The sequence below is a fragment of the Arctopsyche grandis genome, chromosome 8, assembly GCF_051622035.1.
Source record: "Arctopsyche grandis isolate Sample6627 chromosome 8, ASM5162203v2, whole genome shotgun sequence".
In the NCBI taxonomy this organism is placed as follows: Eukaryota; Metazoa; Arthropoda; class Insecta; order Trichoptera; family Hydropsychidae; genus Arctopsyche; species Arctopsyche grandis.
In genome coordinates, this window is record NC_135362.1 from 22,028,785 (window position 1) to 22,048,169 (window position 19,385).

The following is a 19,385-nucleotide window of genomic DNA, read 5'->3' on the forward strand; positions in this document are numbered from 1 at the left end:
GGGTTCAATTTTGATACTTGCTGTTACAGAACGACTCGTGTGATTTCAAAGCAACTCGTTGTCTGTGGCTGTGCTTATGTGAGTGTATGTACTGCTGAAATCCCTCTGGAATGAGGTTCGTTATTCAGTGAAATCATAAACAAACATTTCTTAGGAATATAATAGCGTAGTGATAGTTGGAGGTAAATATACATATGTATGTACATATATAATATACAAATATGTACAAGTTCATTTGAATTAATTGCAAGATATTATGAATAGGCATAGTATTTACATATGAACGTACATATATTCAAATTAATTCAATCTATCTAGTAAACCTCAATATTTTTATTTCTGATTTGGTTCGAAATTTTTTGGATTGCGGTGTCGCATTTGGTCTACTCTATGTATGTAACTATGTGCGAGTTTCATCCATTTTATCACCGAGTCACAATCCACTTAAATTTACGAGGAGATCACGTCGCGAATGAGCCCCCGCAAACACGCCGGTTTTGCGCGTCTGGCCGAACCACCAATTAACCTTTTCGTCCTGCCAATATATTAAAATGTACAAGCATCGAATGTTTAACCCTTTAATCTTATACACACAGACGATTTATTATATGTATATAAAATTCGATCTAGCCCGAAAAACGATATTATATTAAAATCGATATATTATACAATAAACTTAATGACTTTTAAAATTAAAAAAAATTCAAATACGTAGAATAGTTTTAATATTTTTTTTTAAATTTAAATGCAGATATTATTTGATAATTAAAATATGAGTCCAATTTTCAGTTCCAAAAAAACTATCTGTTTGACTTAATTCACAAATTGTTATCACTTATTTCAATTCATAATAATATTTTTGAATGTTGTAAACGCAAAATAGTATATTTAATGTTTTGCGAGGTATTTCTCGAAATGAAGAAAAATGGACTTACATACATACATATACCACTTTCAATTATAACGGCTCATGTTATAAAATACATATAGTTAGCATGGTATAAGTTGACAGTTGTCTATAAACGATTTTTATATAATATTTTCCTCTGAAATTCACATTTTGAAAATTACAGAGGCGGCACGTAAAATATTAAAATTATAGAAAGTATAGCATACAGTCTAAAATTTCAATAAACATAGTCAAAATGTGAAAGATCTTGATAAATCCGTGGTTTTATAAAATAATGTGTTGAATTTAATATTCGTCGAAAATACGGGATGGTTTTAGCAAATTAAAATTAATTATTCTAGGTGGATGCGCATTCTGGTTTGCCATTCTACTGGACCATACATGTGTAATGTGTATGCATCTCACAATAATTGCACCGAAACGTCCTCAAACAGTAACATTTTCCAATTAAACATTTTATAAAAAGTTTTGAAATGTCACATGGAAGAAAAATAAAACATTAATTTAAAATATTCATATGATATAATATTCATATGACTAATTAACGGGTTGTTTATTGATTAATACAACTACATATATATATGTATGTCTATAATTGTCAGATTTTAAGTATTTAAGTTCCCTTTATACAAAAAATTAGACTATAATTGAGTTACGTGTTAATAAAATCGTCGTCTCAAAGTGTACAATGTCGTGTTGTAACAAAATTTTATGAGCACGTAGTACATGAATTTTCAGCAATGTGTAGGTGCAACAGCAGCAACTTCAATCAGCAAAGGTAAACAGTGCAGCCATCAGATTTGTTTTATGTGGCGAGTAAAGCTCAATTAGACGTTTAGCGTTAACGAAAAGATCTAACCTAACTCAACCCTCACCTCCAACCCCCGTAAACGAGGCCACCGCGCCCATAAAACTTTCAACGTCATGAAAATAATGTCAATTTACGAGTTCGAGTCCAGTAAATAAAACTACACACCTAAGTGTGTTTGTGTGTGCGTGTGTGTGTGTGTTAACAAAATACTGGACAAAACGATGCTTCTCAAACATTAAATTGATTAAATCGGGCACCAAAACAAATGTAAGTATGTACATATATTGTCCATTTAACGGTAAAATAAAGTAAAAATCGTAAGGGTGACTTATAAATCGAGGAAAATAAATTAATGAAATAAAATTCCAAAAGATAAAAATAACAGGCTAAAATATATGAAGTTGCGTCAGTTTGATTCACGTAATATTTTTTGCAACATCTAATATCGTATTTGTATTGCCCAATAAATAATTTTGCAAGAAATGACAGGTGAAAATATTTTTTACTGTACATACGAGATAATAACGATTCGTATCAATTTTATTTATTGTATCCATTACGCACTTAAAGAAATGTCGTACGATTACGTAATTGGTTCATTGTTTCTCCCTTCTGTATTTCTCCAACATTTCCTCGATCTTTACTTAACGCTCTCTCTCTCTCTCTCTCTCTTTTTCCCTTTATCTCGCTGTATTGTCTCCTCCTACCTTTCCTCTCTCTCTATTTCCTTTTCCCCAAACATAATGTGATATAACATACAAAGGAAAAGTACTATTATAATACTAGCAACACTGCTATTTTTGTTTCATAAACATATCAAGCAAAATAATCAGCGATGCCAAAATTGATTCGCCTGTTGTATTTAAATACAGAACTACCCTAGGTTGAGATTTTTTTATATTATTTTTGTCAGCATTATTTTGTGAATTGACAATAGTTTTATTTTTTATTAAACATTTATTATGTAGGTTTAATGAAAAATCGATACTGAAAGGTAAAAGAAGCGTTACAAAAATGCCTTCCGAACTTAAATCACTTTCATGCTATATGAGATTAAAATTAGTGGATCTTTCCACATTTGAGACGAAAAGAGTGAGAGGTTTTTCGAATATAATCGAAGTTTTTAAAATGATTAATAATCACTACAATTGTCCGATGATAGCGTTCAACAAAAACACGCATCTGAGGAGTCATACTTTGACTCAGAAATAAGAGGATTCTTATTTTCAAATAGAGAGCTTAAAACTAGGAATTGTCTACTAAATGAATTAGTAACATTTATTAATACAAACCTCTTTAAAAATTTACTTGAAAATTTCCTAAAAATTAACGGCTTTGTGTTGTTCATATTGTTATAGTATTTAATATTGTATTTTAAATATAATGATTAACAAATCCCTTGGGTTCATCAACTAGTGCCACCTGTCTTTATCTGCCTTATTTTGTGACTTCTTCTACATTTTTCTTGCTAAACAAATTGGTTATTATTATTACAAAGTATACCTTCTTGTATTCAACAAAGTGAGTATTATTAGTATGTGAGGTGTTATAACAGACTTTATGACCATTTTAAAGCGGGCATCTGTATAAACATACATATAATATATTCTTCTAACTACGATAGATCGACGAAAAGAGTGCTCGAATGGTACCCGAGAAAATGTAAAATGGTGTAAGGAAGGCCGCAGGAGAGATGTGTGGATGAAATAAAAAAAAATGTTTGTGATGAAATGGATGATAGTTGCCCAAAACAGAGATCAATGGAAGCATGTTGGAGAGGCCATCATCCAGCAGTGGATGGCGAATGGCTGTGAATGATGATATGTGGCTATTTTTGGGCGTAGTTCATTTTCCCAGTATTATCCTATTGGCCTATGTTTATCTATAGATGCAGATGACAAGGGTTTTCAATATAAAATATAATATGTATGTTAGTAAAATAAATCACAATAAAATAAATAAACAAGTACTATGTATTGAAATAAAACAAATCAATAACAATTTAAATATTTTAGATAAGATTCGTCGTTTCCTTTTTCTATTTGTCTGGGAGGTTTATTTATACCTACTTTTGTATTTAGGCTTGCACTTTTGCACATACATTTAATGAGATCGGTTCGTCCGTTCATAATAAAAAATAATCCTGTGTTTAACTATTCAACTCCTTTGAGATTATTTTTTAAAATAAAATGAACATACTACTGGCAACTAAACAATGTCTTGCTTAGAGAAAAAAATATTTAGTTAATAGTAATTTCATACAAAAAGTCTCAATTAATGGGTATAGCAGGTACATACATATCTAATATAATATGTAATTTCGAAAGAGACTTTGTACGTAACTATGTAATTATTGTTGGTTCGTAGAATTCATGAGGTTCAATTTAATAAAAAAACAAATGAATATTGAATAGTTTTATTTTATTGAATATTCATTTGTTTTTTTATTAAATTGAACCTCATGATAAAATAAAACTATTTAATAAAATGTTTACTATTAGATTGGCCGTGTTTAATCGCTTTATATTACAAATACCGAGCGAAGCCGGGTAAAACCACTGGTCTAATATATAATTTCGGAAGAGACTTTGTATGTACATATGTACATACATACGTAACTATCGGTAACCGGAAAAATGCACTCGAGATAGTTGCACTCTTAAGACATCCAAACTTTCAAAGATGCTCAAGTAGAACTAATGCAATAGAATTCAACAAAAAAGCGTCAAGGGGTATTTGTATGTTATCTGAGGGTGCTAACTTATTTTTTGTGGAATTCTATTGCGTAAGTAATTTTTGAGCGCCTTTGAAAATTAGGACTTTTCGAAGCTGCACCACTATCCAGTGCAGTTTAGTGCATTTTTCCGGGAACCGTAACTATCGTTGGTTCGTAGAATCCGTGACGTTTAATTTAATAAAAAAACAAATGAATATTCAAATTTTATCAAATTTAAATAAAATAAAACTATATATTCAAATAAATTTAATAAAATATTTACTATTAGATTAGCCATGTTTACGCGGTTTTTATTACAAATAGCGAAAGAAGCCGGGTAAAACCACTAGTATACCATAAGTATTCATAGCGATTATTTCCTTTCAAAAGATTCGAGAACAATATTAATATATTGACTGTTATTCGTCCTTTAATATTCGAAAAAAAGGTTCACGCTCAAAATATAAACTACACCCAAGAAAAGCTCCCATGGCCACCACTGTCGTACAGCTTGCGGGGTCTACCTCACGGCACCGAAAGTCAAAAGATCGAAAAAGCAAATATCGGAAGGCAAAGGTCGAAAATCGAAAGATCTTAAGTCGAAAGATCAAAAAAAAAGAGTGCATGGTAAACGGTACTATGTATATATAATATATGTATATCAGTGGCATGCGGTGAAATTATCTCTCTTTTTGTCATACAGCCTTGTTTAATGTGCACGCGTAGGATACGGAAGGAAAAGCCTCCTCCTCTTGTTCCGAAACGAACATTTTCGATTTTTTGACTGTCGGTGTGGTGACGGTCACCTCAGCTTGCGTACCCTCAAGATTAGACATATGTATGTAGTTATATATTAGAAAATGAAGTTCAGAAAAATATTTATAAAAAAAAACTTTTTTTAATTATACTTATATATTGTGAATAAGTTTGAGAAGCGACAAATTAAATAATACCCTAATCTTGGCGAGGCGATCTCGTGCGCACGGAGCCATAGGCCGCTCGTAAGGCTTGTTTATCCTCTTTTACGAGTGAAACGAACATACGGTGGAAAAGCACCCCGGCCTCCTCAACCCTTCGAAGACCGGGGTCGCCTTTTTATTTCTCCGGTCATTAATTATGGCGGCGTCGGAAGTCTTAACTTTTACGAGTGTCGCAGTTTGGCACTTCCGAGCTGATGAAAGTGCACGGTGGCCGTAATGCGCCCCGGGATTTAGGGACCACCGGACAACGTTCGCGATACGCTTCAACACCTTTACGATTTCTTTTTTTTTTTTTGCGTAATTTTCACCCTCTCCCGACAATCTTGCAGTCGTTTGAAGTGAACTGGGGTGACGTTTTTGGCGGGCGTTTTCGTTTTGACGGAGCCGGTTCGTCTTACGCACTTTCGGAAGATAGTTCGGTCAAGGCTTGAAGAACGTTCGCCCTGTTTAAACAAGATTAAATGGAGTGTAAAGTAGTTCGGCTTAATGGCTTCTACGTGCCAACCCGGTAATTCACTCTAAATAGAAAATTGATACTCGAAAACGTTTACGGGTCACGTTTGTGGTCCGAATTGTGCGTTTCCAAACAAACCCTCGAGCACGTTCGATTCAAAGCGCCTATTTAAATCGAAATAATTTATATTCGTATCAAAATGAAAAACAACTCACGTTTACATATATGTATGTATTATTTAGCAAATACATACATCGTCTTTAGACGCTTCTAAAGATATCACAGTACATTTAGGAAAATAACATTAAAATTTCATTATATATGTATGTACAACCTATTGTATGCATTATTTTACAACCAACACTCTAAGTGTATAATATATTATACATTCATTAAGTACATTTGTTTTAAAAATTAAAAAACAATTTCAAGATTCTTCAATATTTGGCGCAACACCGATTCGGTATGAATTTAAATTCCTACATACATATATACATATATTTATAAATGAAAATACCTTTTAAAATAAAGCTACCATTTTTAGCGCAACACCACATCAATATTGAATTTTAAATCACTGTAACAAATTACATAAATACTTTGAATTGCGTATCTTTTGAATATAACCTTTCATTTGGCACATTTAAAAAATAAATAAAATAGATATTTAAATTAAAAAAAAGAGCAAGCGTTGCACCAAAGCGTTGCTGCGCCAAGTGTATGTAGGCACTCCGTTTATATTGAAGGCCAAATATTTTGAAACAATTTAATATATTTTAATAATATAGATCTTTCCGCGTATTAAATTTCATATCAACTATTAACTATTTTCGTCCACGTACCACGTGGTTCGCTTTTTCGTCGGCTTCTTTTCGCTACTCATTTCGCCGCGTACCCCACGAAGCGAAGAATCTGAAACGTATACAGTTAATTTTTAAATCGCATCAATCAATAATGAAAGTGTATTATATAATGGTTAGGTATATTTCATAGCAAAGCGATTAGTAAATTCTTCAAGCGCAAACTAACAAAGCCCCTCTTATCGTTACATAATTTACAATTTTGTGCGTACAATGTTTCTATTCTATAAATCTTTATATACATGCATATGTACATATGTATACGTATAATGAAAATTAATCTTCGCTATCGTTTATCGGTCGAGTATAGTTTATTAAATTATTATTGCTTATCCGACGTGTGTAATCCATATTACATTAGGCTTATTGAGGGATATACACAATAAAACTAAATAATAATTACTAAAATATTTTAATACAATAAAATTACAAATATGTGTATCGTATATTTTTATTAGCTATTAATTTTATTCATAAACTTATTAAATGCTTTTTTAATTTTCAATAAATGTGAAAATTATATGTTATAATAAAAGTAGGTATAATACATACATATTTATGTATTTTATTCTAAATAGACATAAAATATCACGTTTACACTCCACTCACTGACGTACACAGACGAAAAACAAAAAAATAGATAAATTATAATTATAAATTAACCCTTTGACTGCTACAACAACGATAAATCGTTGTTTTGAAATCGGCGAAGATTGCTACGACGATCGTTGTTGTCGTCATTAATTGTCGTATTTCAATACTTTCTTTGAGCCGCCAGCGCATCAGTGGCACGAAACATTTTTTTTATATACGTATTTATATTTATTTTTCAATCAAGCTTTATAAATATTTATCAATTTTTTAAATAAATGCTCTTCAATTTCGGGTTCATCATCAAAGTAAATTTCGGGTTCGTTGTAAATGTCATATAAGGAGTTATTACTTGGGAATTGATTATTGTCGATAAATTCATTTTCAGAATCAGTAGAGCTGCTGATTTGTCGAGTTCCTCGGCGAGGAGCTATTATTTCGCTTTCGTCACTTTCACTGTCCGATATCATTTTGCAGAGTTAAAATAAATGGCAAAAAATAATAGAAATCCGCTTTCAATTATATAGGTCACGAGACGTCACGAATTCGTGCAATCAATCAAATGCAACTGAAATGCATACAAAATGTTTATGATACATTTTGAAAAATTATTTGATTATTAGAAACTTCGCATCCTTGTGTGTCTCGCTCACACGTACACAATTAAAACCAAGAAAGAAAGAGAGAAAGACCGCTACCTGTTTCGAATATATCGCATGTTGTAAGGATACATCGATGTCTAAAAATAGATTATTGAAAAAAAATAAAGCGTTGGAAAACAATCGTCAAAACTTATTTAGTGTATATATGTAGGTATCTCTTTCGCACGCACGCATGTAAAAGCAAGACAGAAAGAGAGAGCACGAGTCCACAACTGCTTCTTAAAAATGTATATAAAGTATTATAAAAATTAAGCGCGTTCGGCGATGTAAAAAAAAAATTTATATTTTTTTTTTTCAAAATAATTACAAATGTTAGCATTTTTCGCTTGGACATTGAAAAACCTCGTAGCAGCCAAAGGGTTAACATACAAAATGCCCAAAAAAAAAATGAAGCGTTTTTCATATAAATATATTATTAAAAGTTACGTCTAGTCTTAAAATTATTTTGGAATAATTTTTATCACAGTATTAAGATACAATATTATCAAATTTACGTCAGTAATACAGATAATTATAATACTAATATCATAACGAAAAAATACTGTTTCAAGACTCTTCATTTTGAAGAGAATCATTATAATGTAAATTAAATTTTAAAACATTAAAATTATTTTGAACTTATCCTCGTTTATTTGGCGTTTACTTTTAAAAATAATAATATCTCCTACTTATGACGACTTTATGACTAGATTATAAACGGAAAAACTTTGTTCGTTTTTGGAAACTAATCCTTCGGTGCACTTGACACTAATAATGATAGTATAAAATTCATTTTTTATCAATCAAAATATGATATAATAAAAGTCATTTTTTAATTCACAGAAGCCATTCATCGCACTGCGAGTTCTTCTTATTCGATGGTCATCGTTTGAGCAAAATCATTTTATTTAAAACTGAGCAAATAATTAATAACAAAGCTGCACACTGGACTAATCTGGTGAGATTCGACGAAAAACAACGATCAATGGATATGCATTTTAAACAGATGAAATATTTTTGACAATTTTATATTATGACGGCCATGAAAATGAATTAATGTTCACGTACTCCGCATATTCCACATAACAGCGTTACAATTTTTACAAACAAAAGAAATGGCTTCTTTAACTATTGAGTTAGTCTTAACCTCCTGCTTTCGCTTCTTTCGCTTGCGTTTATTTACTGACATACATTTTTCAAGCTTCAGTGTGTCGGTATTAGATTCCATCCCTAATTGTTCCAATTCACTTCCTGGAATTCCAGACTTTTTGGGTCGCAAAGAATTCGTCATCTTGGCACCACCGCAATTCATTAATTCTTCTGAAATTGTAAAAATTCTCAATTGATATAATATAAATTTCAAAGCTTTTCAAAAATTATAGCTTAAGTTAAGAGCAACAAGATTTTTATTAAATTGTATTAAATAATTGCGCAAATTATGAGCTATTTCGAAATATTAAGTGCCACAGTTAAAAGCATACTAAACAAACATTATATTGTTCTTTACGACTTAATAAATTATTTGAGAACAATTGTATAATTGTTATGTTTGAAGAAATTATGACACACTCAAAAAACATTCACGATTGATTAACAATGAATACACACATCTCATGCGTCATGGCAATAATCAAAATACTTATGAATTAATATTCTTATCTCTAAGCTACTTGGATGATTTAATATATGTATCGACTGTGAATTTTACACAATCAAAGCTATTGTACTGAAACCATTCGAGCTCAAATTTTATGAAAAGTGTTAAATCTTATGATGATATATGAAATTAAAGTGTTACTAAAAAGCGTATTACTAGAGAATGCTCTAATCAATTTGTATATACATATGTAAAACTGTTTAAAAGATAATATACCTTTTCTAATTGTAGCTTCTTTCCACAACAACGATGATATTTTGTCAACCCAAATGTTACACGTGGCATTATTGGATTCTAAAGAATAATTTCTTAAATTTCTTTTCATGAACCAAACGCAAAATTTATCTATTTCATTGTTTTCAGGGGGTGTCAAACCGAGTCTATCCATTGGTATACTGTCATGGTAAATGTAACTCTCTTCTTTCGGTAACTAAAAATCATAGAATGTTATTGTAAAATTGGGCGTGTATATTAATTAAAATATTGTATTAATTTTAAATTTACACTCTTATCGACGACTGTAAAAATCAACGTTTTTTCAAATAAGAAACAGCGCATAAAACGACGCCTTCCAGCTTTGTCCGTCACATTAAATTCGTGGTGCATCAACAGTTGACCTTGTTCTTTCAGACTGACCTGTCAAAAATAATAAAATGTACAATTTTCAAAAATAGACAGTTAATTAAGTATGAATGTGAAATATATTGATATATGTATGTACCAGTGGGAGTTTTATGTTGGATATCGTGATACTGTCGTCGATCCTACACAACATTTGTTTGACGGTCGCAGATGCATCTTGAAACGCTTTTAAAACTCTATCGTCTTCATTTTCACTGTTGCGATCAATCGGGCTGCTTTTTCCGCTGTTCGAATATTGTTCTTTCTTTCCTTCGGCGTATTTATGATAGGACTTCTTAAGATCGTCCAAAAATAGCATATACTTGGGTAATCTTTGTACTGGCTCTAATAAATACCCAGACAGGTTTATTTTATCGTTTAATCTTCTTTGTACGGGCTAAAAAGTCATATTACCATAAATTACATATACGAATATATTAAAATGTGAAATTATTACAAGCAATAGACCTACCTTGAAAAACTCAATATGGTCGTTTACTATTTTATTCGCCATTTTATAATTCGTAGAATAATCAATATACACTGTAAACAGCTGCTCCTGAAAATTAAATAGTGAAAATTATTATTGATTCAAATTTTCTCTTGCTTTTCGGTAAAATATTTAATCTCAATGATCATACCTTTTCAAAAATAATACATAAGTAACGAAATTGGCAGTTTTTTTTCATATTTATACATACATAGTTATAATTTTAACTTACATTATTAACGAATACACAAGCGAGTTGTCTCAAATTTCTTCGATAAAGCTTGAAACTAGGTAATATCACGTTTGTATGAAAATAAAGTATTTTTTCTATATTAAAAAATATATTTTCTTTTGTAAAATCCTCCGATGGTAAGCATCCTGCATATAATTCTGGTATGTATTTGTCTACAACTAATTTCAATCTTTCTATGTAATTCGTTTCAGATTGAATCAATTCTTGAATCCGCTCTTTCAACTTTCTGAAAAATGAAAACATTTCTTATTAATTTTAGCATTTGATTTAATATCACCTAGAATTAGAATGGTGCTCATTTTCACAAAAAAATTTGATCGTTTTGGTTTTAAAATGAGAACATGACGTCTCTATTATTATATTATTTTTTCTATTAAGAATTCAGAGTACAAAAACATTTTTTTTTCTGGAAAAAAGCATGACAAATTTTACAAATAATAGTGAATTAAAACGTGATCAGTGATCAATTCTGAGTTCGAATCAGTCAAAATCCCGAGTTCGAATTTTCGCATGATCACAAAACTTCATCTATTGCTACTACGTACATATTTAGATAAAGTAAAAATATTCCGCAAATTGAGTGTCACATTAATACATACATGATATGTTATTGTACACATTTTTATATTGAAACCAATAAAAATATTCACCTATATATTATACATATGTATACGCAAATGCTTAATTGCTAATTTTCGCAGATACTTTTTCAGTATCCGATATATGTAAATCGTTAGCTTTGTACATTTGCAAATTCGTGAACAGCATTTGTGTTAAATTTAAAACAGGACTGTCTAAACTCATTATGCAAATTGTTGCAAAAACTATGGCAAAACGTTGAAAACAGCAAATGCCACCGTCCGCATACAATGCTGTAATTTTTTAACATATTTTACGCTAAAATCAATGCGCTAAATTTTTAAAAGCGTAAAAATACTCTCTCGCACGAGCAAATATTTGAGCATACGTGTTACAGGCTTACGTTCTTAATCATATTATACCTTCTGTATGTGAATACGTTCGCAAATAATAAAACAAAGAAACGTTCTTGAGTATGACTTGGGTACCAAACAATAGAGAAAACTTTCCATATAAATTTGATCAGTATTGTGTCGCCCAAAATATTTGTTTTACTACAGTATTTCATACCAGAATTGTTCCAATTTAACTAATTTGATAAGTATATATTCGCAACTTTACGTATATGAACATTTAATTTATTGAGTCTCCATTTTATTATTTATTTAATCAGAATACACTAAGAAGATAACGATTATTTGGAAATGAAGAAGTGTTTAAAGAAATTCATACAGTATTTATTTAACTTTATCTACTGACTCATGTCTGACTACCTATGTACGTCAATCTTACATATGTCATAATTATTATATGTACATATTATACAATATCAATCGGGTAAAGGTTATATTTATTATTATGCTGACTCACTAAACATATGTACGTATGTATGTACTACAGTAGACCGAAGCGAAAAATACAAATTTTGAAATTCCCACGATATAAATATGTATGTATGTATATACATTATGTACCTTGCAAACTTTCATAATATCAAAGTGATATTTTATAAAAATTTTCAGTGATTTTTAAACAATATTCTGTGACTATTTAAACAAGTGATTTATTTCGTGGAAAAAAAAGATTAAATAATCTTTATATAGAACAGATTCGATTTTTATATATTAAAAAAAAAATTTCAACAGTCTCTATTAATAAATATTGTAATTTTAATAACTCGATTGTATTGTGAGCTTTCTCGAAAATCTGTCGTAATTTCGAATTCAACAAAATATTCTAAAAGATATTTAAAACCTTTTATTTGACCTTCCCATACTACATACTGGGGTTTCCGATTTCCCGAACTTTTTCATTTCCCGGGACAGAGGTCGGAACTCAGAATCGCTTCGGGATTCCTTGAATCCCGGAATATATAATTTAAAAACATATTTTTTCAATTTAATTTTTTTTTACTAATATAAAAATAAATAAATTTCTTTTAATTTTTAATTCTATGCTATTTTTACTAACGTTATTTTGTTGCTTGGTATTTGATACCTCCTTATTTAATTCTTCACTCATCGTCAATCACATAATTGTCTCATATTTATCAGAATCTAAAAGAGTTTCTTCCATTATGAAATCTACAATACAAGACGGATACACTCGCTTCGTGAGTTTTTCGCTTCATGAGTTTCATCGTACGACAATACATTCGCTTTTATTAAACCATTTAAAGAACGTTTTGATTGAAATTTATTTTCCCGGGATTCGAGATAAGAATTCCCAAAACACGGTACATTAAAAATTCCGTGAGCTCCCGCGAATTTCTGACACAGGTCGACCCGGGCAGAAACCCTTCTACAATCGTGAAAAATCCAAAATTATCATTTTTCGGTTCGGCGTAGTATAAATTTATTGGCATATATTGTACATATCTATTTCTATTGACATAGGATTCATAATACACGTAGCAATACTCGAAAACATTAGTTGACTTTGCACTTAAAACAACTTATTGAAGTTGAATGACTTCAATACCTTACGTTTAAAAAAAATTGAACGTAAATAAAATCGGAAAAACACACTTTCAACTTTCACTTATGCGTCTGTTTAGATTTCTATCGATGCAAATTACATAATTCAATACTCTCATTCATATGCGTGTATTCCAATTGAATCGATCGATCAATTATTATTTTTTCTCACACTGAAATCGTTCACATCGCAATTAAAACAAATATCCGCATACATATGTATCATGTCCTACGAATGATTATGATTATAAAATTGGCAAGTCGATAAGTAGGTATGATTGTAAAACATTACACTACACAAGGATGTCATTATTATCCAATAAAGACTAAGGCTGAATTGACCAGGGTGTAAGTATAATATAATGCAATTGTTATAATCTAAATAACAATGCTCCCGTTAGAAAGTGTATTCATCTTCAAATCGATGTGAATGCTAATTTTTTAAATTACATATTTGTTTTAAATTAAATTCAAACCAAATGTGATGTTGAAACCATTACTGAGGTAGAGTGGAGGCCACAGCCTGATTTCAAATCAAATTATTTAATATCAATTTCATCACAGTGCGTACATGTTATGCGATACGTCGAGTAAAGCAAGGTTGTATGACGTTTAATTTACTCGAGTACCTTTTGAATGAAAAAAAAACTGAATTTTACATTATAAATCTTTAAATTCTAATCAACTATTACTTAGATGACATACCAAATACGAATAAATACACTAATATAACAGTTTAATGTATGTATATAATGTGTACTTGTGTATTGTATTTAATAGTAACACAGTGTGGTAGAGTGTATCGTACCATGTGTTTTGACATGCATGTAAATTAGATTTGTTTGATTAATTTTGGATAAAATTATGAGTCATCGTGAATCAATGGCGTCCGATGGAGTCAATCGATATAACAGTCGAAGTGTTGTTTCATACAAAGTATAATGTACATAGAATGCCACATATTGTTATGTAATAAATTTAAGAGAAATATGATAAGTGTAATTCCACAGATAAGATCGGCATTTCGCAATAAAAACGGATAAAATTGTTTTAATCAAAATACATATGTAATTTTGAATTGTTCTACCGGTAATTTGTAATGCTCTGAATTCACTCTCGAGATTTGTCAAATTTAAAAATAGAACCCAAAATTGTTTCGCATATAATCCAAAATATTATCAAAACGTAATTTTGCAACCGCTTTGAATTATTTCGTTGTGTTGCATTCTTTATAATTCATGGTCATGCTCATGGCATAGTGCCAACGCACAAAATGTCAACTCAATACATACATACATACATATGTACAGTCTGACTCAAAATTAACGTTTGTATGGCCTCACATATAGTATTGTTTAAAACATACGCCTACCTAAGTATATTTTTATAAAAGGGAAATCTACTCAATATTGAGACCGGCTTGTATCATACTACATACATAGTACATACTCGTATAATGTAAACATGTATGTACATATGTATGTATCTCCCAAGTGAAGAATAATAATCAATAACAATCAAATTAAATTAAAATTTTTATAATACTATCGTTTGAAAACCGTCAGAACCTTTTTCGACTTTAATATTTTCGTTTGAAACATCCTCAAAAAATATTATTTTTTCTTTGTTTTATGACATTGTACATTTTCCTTAATGATAAGTTTGTTATTTTTGACAAATTGAACAGATTACTAGTTATATTTAAAGACAACTTTAATATTCATCACAGTATCATATGTATATGTAGCTCAAAACAGGGGGGTCTTCTAACCGCAATTTTGTATACACACGGTCTTAAAACAATATTATAGTTTGGTCCAAACCGCCCAAGCTGAATAAACAAAATTTAATAATTAAAAGTTTATAATTTAGTTCATATGTATTTTTCGATATGGTAGATCGCGAGGTGGCTGATTAAAAAGGTTGATCAACATTATTGAAAAAATTATAGTGTCAGTAAGACTTTAAGATCATTATACCGATAATTGTTTATTCTCATCTCTTTTTCACAAGAGTTGCACGTCTTCCTATTCCTACTCGTAATTGAAAAAAAAATTGAAATAGGTAAAGTACCGAATGAATAAAATAGTATGAGATTAGAAGAAGTATTTAAAATGAAAATGTACAGATTTTTTAACAAAATCTTGCCCTAAAGAAGTTGAACTTCTAGTAAATAAGATTTCTGTGGCTATTTTTGTTTTAGCTATTGTTCTTTTGTAGAATTTATAAACGTTTCTAGATCTATTTAGTATTTCCTTTCTACGTTTATATCTATTTAGTATATTACAGTGAATCTATATTCCCCAGTGAAAATATACATTCGCCAAATCATTCGGTGAAAGCAAATCGTACAAATCGGGACATTGAAAACATGCTGTCAACTTGGATACTAGATCGTAACAGCACCAATTGAAAGAAAGGACTGATGACTAGAGGTAGGATAGTCACAGTGCTATCCATTGTTCCATTTTTGTAAATCCTTTGTAAAAAAGGTTCAAACCTTTAACAATGCATTTACAACCTTTGAACAATACGCGACACCTTCTGGGTCCGGTGACTACTGATGACTGTCCAGTCTATGAAAAATATGGCATTCCATTCAGGAATCCAACGCTGTGCTGTATTTCGACAAATTGAAAAAGTTCGTCTAGCATCATTTAATTTGCTTTCTGATGTAATTTAACATTTATATACCGAAGATATAGAAAATCTTTTGTTGGAGGTAGATACAACACCATAATAGAAGTATCAGAAGTAAATGTAATGTATTCGGAATATGAATTCCTTAAAAGGCCAGTGAAAGTATACACTCACTGCTAGTATGTAATGATTAAAAAATAAATATATTTTGCTACTAAGGTTTAAACTATGCTACAAAAGTTTCATAAGAAAAATTAGGAAGGTTGAAGCGTCATTCGATGTATGGAAACCTTTTTGTTGGAAACCACTGATTTGCATATTAAAATTTCTCCTTGAGTAAGAACAGCCCTTTGAATTTAGACAGTTTCATTTATTTAAAAATAGTTTGAAGACGTTTTTTGTATGTGTCACAGTGATATTATATTTCAAGTGTAAAATATATTTTCACTGACGTTTCAGTGAAATCATAACCAGTTTAGTAAGGGTTGGCCCTATTCATTTAAGATTGGGTTGTTAGGGTTAAATTTATAGAGTTAAACGTTGTAAATTCATTGTTTGATACATTTTCACTAATTGAATTGGTGAAAATATATTTTCACTTGAAATATGCTTTCACTGTAACATAATCATCAAAAATACATGGAAAACGTTTTCATGCTATATGTAAGGTGGTCGTTCGTGCTGGTTTTACCAGTACAGTACTGGTTTTTTTGCTATCTGTCCTGGCAGAATCCTTATTGGCCTGTTTATAAATATTGAAATCGTTTTTTTTAATTTTCATAAACGTGCATTCCTTAATTTTCTAGAGTTCATTAACGTTTTTAATAACTCAAGTATTTAGAAACAAAAATATCCTGGTTTTGTCAAATAACCTAAACATATAAATAATAGACATATAAAATGGTCAGCTTAGTTACATATATGCCTTTATCCTAAAATCTGATAAATGTGTAGGTAGGATTAGTTTAGCGCGTATTTTTGTATAAAGAATATTATGTATGTATGTATGTGTAGGTGTTTGTTGCTATCGTTAGATACGCGATTGTGTCGCAATATCTTGTGATCGATCCGAATTCAATTACCTTTTGTATATGCTCCAATTAGATTCTTGAACATTTTGAATCGCCCCATTGAACACTTCCACCAAATTTTCGACACTGGGCATTTGGCACATCTCAAAACCAAACTCGTCCTCTTCACCATCTGGAGATACTATTTCGACGGATTGACCTTTATTATTATGTACTATAAAATCCACATCTTCGTAAATATTGTCACTGCTCTCGCCGACAGGCAACACGAATGGTAATTTAACATAATTTTCGTAATCATTCAAATTCAAATCGTTCATGGAAGCCGACAGGCGCTTGCTGTCATCATCGTAGCTGGGCTGAAACCCTGTCGAATGTTCAGAATACGCAGACTCGCTCTCGGGCTCCAATGTGTAGAATTTTGAGCGTTTTTTCGTTTTGTTTCGTACACTGTACGAGGATGATTTAGAGGTGAAGGAATTTATTGAGATGTAAGACGTATCGCTCATATTCGATGAGCTTCTGCCTAGGGCTGGTCCTAGTTTCGCCTTCAGATTGGCCACGTTTCCAGTGGGGCACGTCTCTTCCAAATTCGCCCCATTCGAACGACTCCATTCAGTAGCCTTGGTCTCGAAATTTTTGCGGATCTTATAGAGCTGACCACCCTCTGGTGTGACTTGTATTCTGGGCTGATCGACATTGGTTTTCTGCACACTTTTCTGCCTCTGCACAATCCGCATGAGGCTGGATTGGTTGTAGTCCTTGCCGATCATGATTGTCGTCGGTGAGCACTGATCATGGTCGTCAGCATTGCGAAAATAGACTTTGGGTTGTTGCCGTTTAGCCAACAGAATGATCACTTGACGACAACTCGTCGTCAGCGACAAAGAGTGACTGAGTTGATGACGATGGCATATCTTATCGCATACGAATGTGAGCGTTTGTGAACAGCCGTTGTGACACTCGCGCGCATTCAAATTAGGGCTTACACATGTTAACAAGCACATAATTTTGTCGGTGTTAAATATTTGTGTGCAGCAGATTAAAACCTGCCAATAGTTTGTTGGACAGACTAATCAAACAGTAACAATTAAAAAACGCTAAATTCATGCAGTAAATTGTAATCAAAATTTTATTGATGGACATATGGTGTAGTGCTAAAAATTAGATAGAAAAAAATATCTCAAATATTTTAGAAGGAATCGCAGGAGATGCATGAAAATTTATGACGAAATAGATGAATTGATTTAAAAAAGACTAAAAAAAATATTTCTTTATAATGAATAGTCCACGAAAACTCGTGCTTTTAGAAGGGGAAAAATGAATTGTAGTTGACTTTTTTTTTGTAAATGTACACAAAACACGTCCAACTGCGCGCATGCATCACCCCCTCTATTGTTGGCAGCCGCATTTCACTCATTCTGCTGGTTTATTTTACATAGCTCTACTATATGCCAAACATGACCTTATTTCAAATGGTAAAAAGTTTTAATATCGTACATATATTCGTCATAAACAAGCCAAAAAAACGAAAAAATGGATGGATGGCTTAGCCTTTAAATATATGATACATATAATATATGTATAAGTACATATGAACATGTTTTTGATATTATTTTATATAAATTAGATCTGAAACTTCGACTTTATATGTATTTTAAAGTCAATCTGCATCCCCAGTGAAAGTATGCTTTCAACAACTATGAAAGTATATTACACAAACCAGGATGTTGATTACATGATGTCAACTTAAACGATAGATCTTAACAGCACTATTAGTGCTGTTAGGACATATCGTTTAAGTGTTTATCTAATTAAATTAGAATGACAATTAAATCTCCAATTTATGAAAAATACGGGATTCCATTCAAGAATCAAACGGTCCCCATATGAAACCGTATTTGGACAAACCGCAAAAGTTAACATTATCAAATTTACCTTTTGGTGTAATTAAACATATATGCACTGAAGAACATATAAAAAAACTTTTTTTGGAGGTAGAAGAAGAAGATACAACATTCATATATCAGTAGTAATATGAATTCCTTAAAACGCGAGTGAAAATAAACTTTGACTTCTAGTATGAAATCACTGTAGTAAATATATACATATACACTAGCTTTAGATGGTCGTTTGAGATGTAATTATGTGCTAGCTAAACGTCGCTAATTTTCA

At 31.0% G+C, this 19,385-nt stretch overlaps 1 protein-coding gene across 1 annotated transcript; it reads right to left on the reverse strand.

Annotated features, from left to right (window-relative positions):
* Window positions 1–5,338: 5,338 nt before the first annotated feature.
* Window positions 5,339–18,169, reverse strand: LOC143915444 (rho guanine nucleotide exchange factor 25-like). The gene is made up of 8 exons (XM_077436099.1): window positions 17,262–18,169; window positions 10,964–11,210; window positions 10,714–10,800; window positions 10,342–10,638; window positions 10,125–10,256; window positions 9,837–10,050; window positions 9,155–9,283; window positions 5,339–6,783 (listed from the first exon to the last, which is right to left on the reverse strand). Exons 1-8 carry the CDS (start codon window positions 17,981–17,983, stop codon window positions 6,692–6,694), a joined length of 1,920 nt encoding a protein of 639 aa, XP_077292225.1. The 5' UTR covers window positions 17,984–18,169; the 3' UTR covers window positions 5,339–6,691.
* Window positions 18,170–19,385: the final 1,216 nt, after the last annotated feature.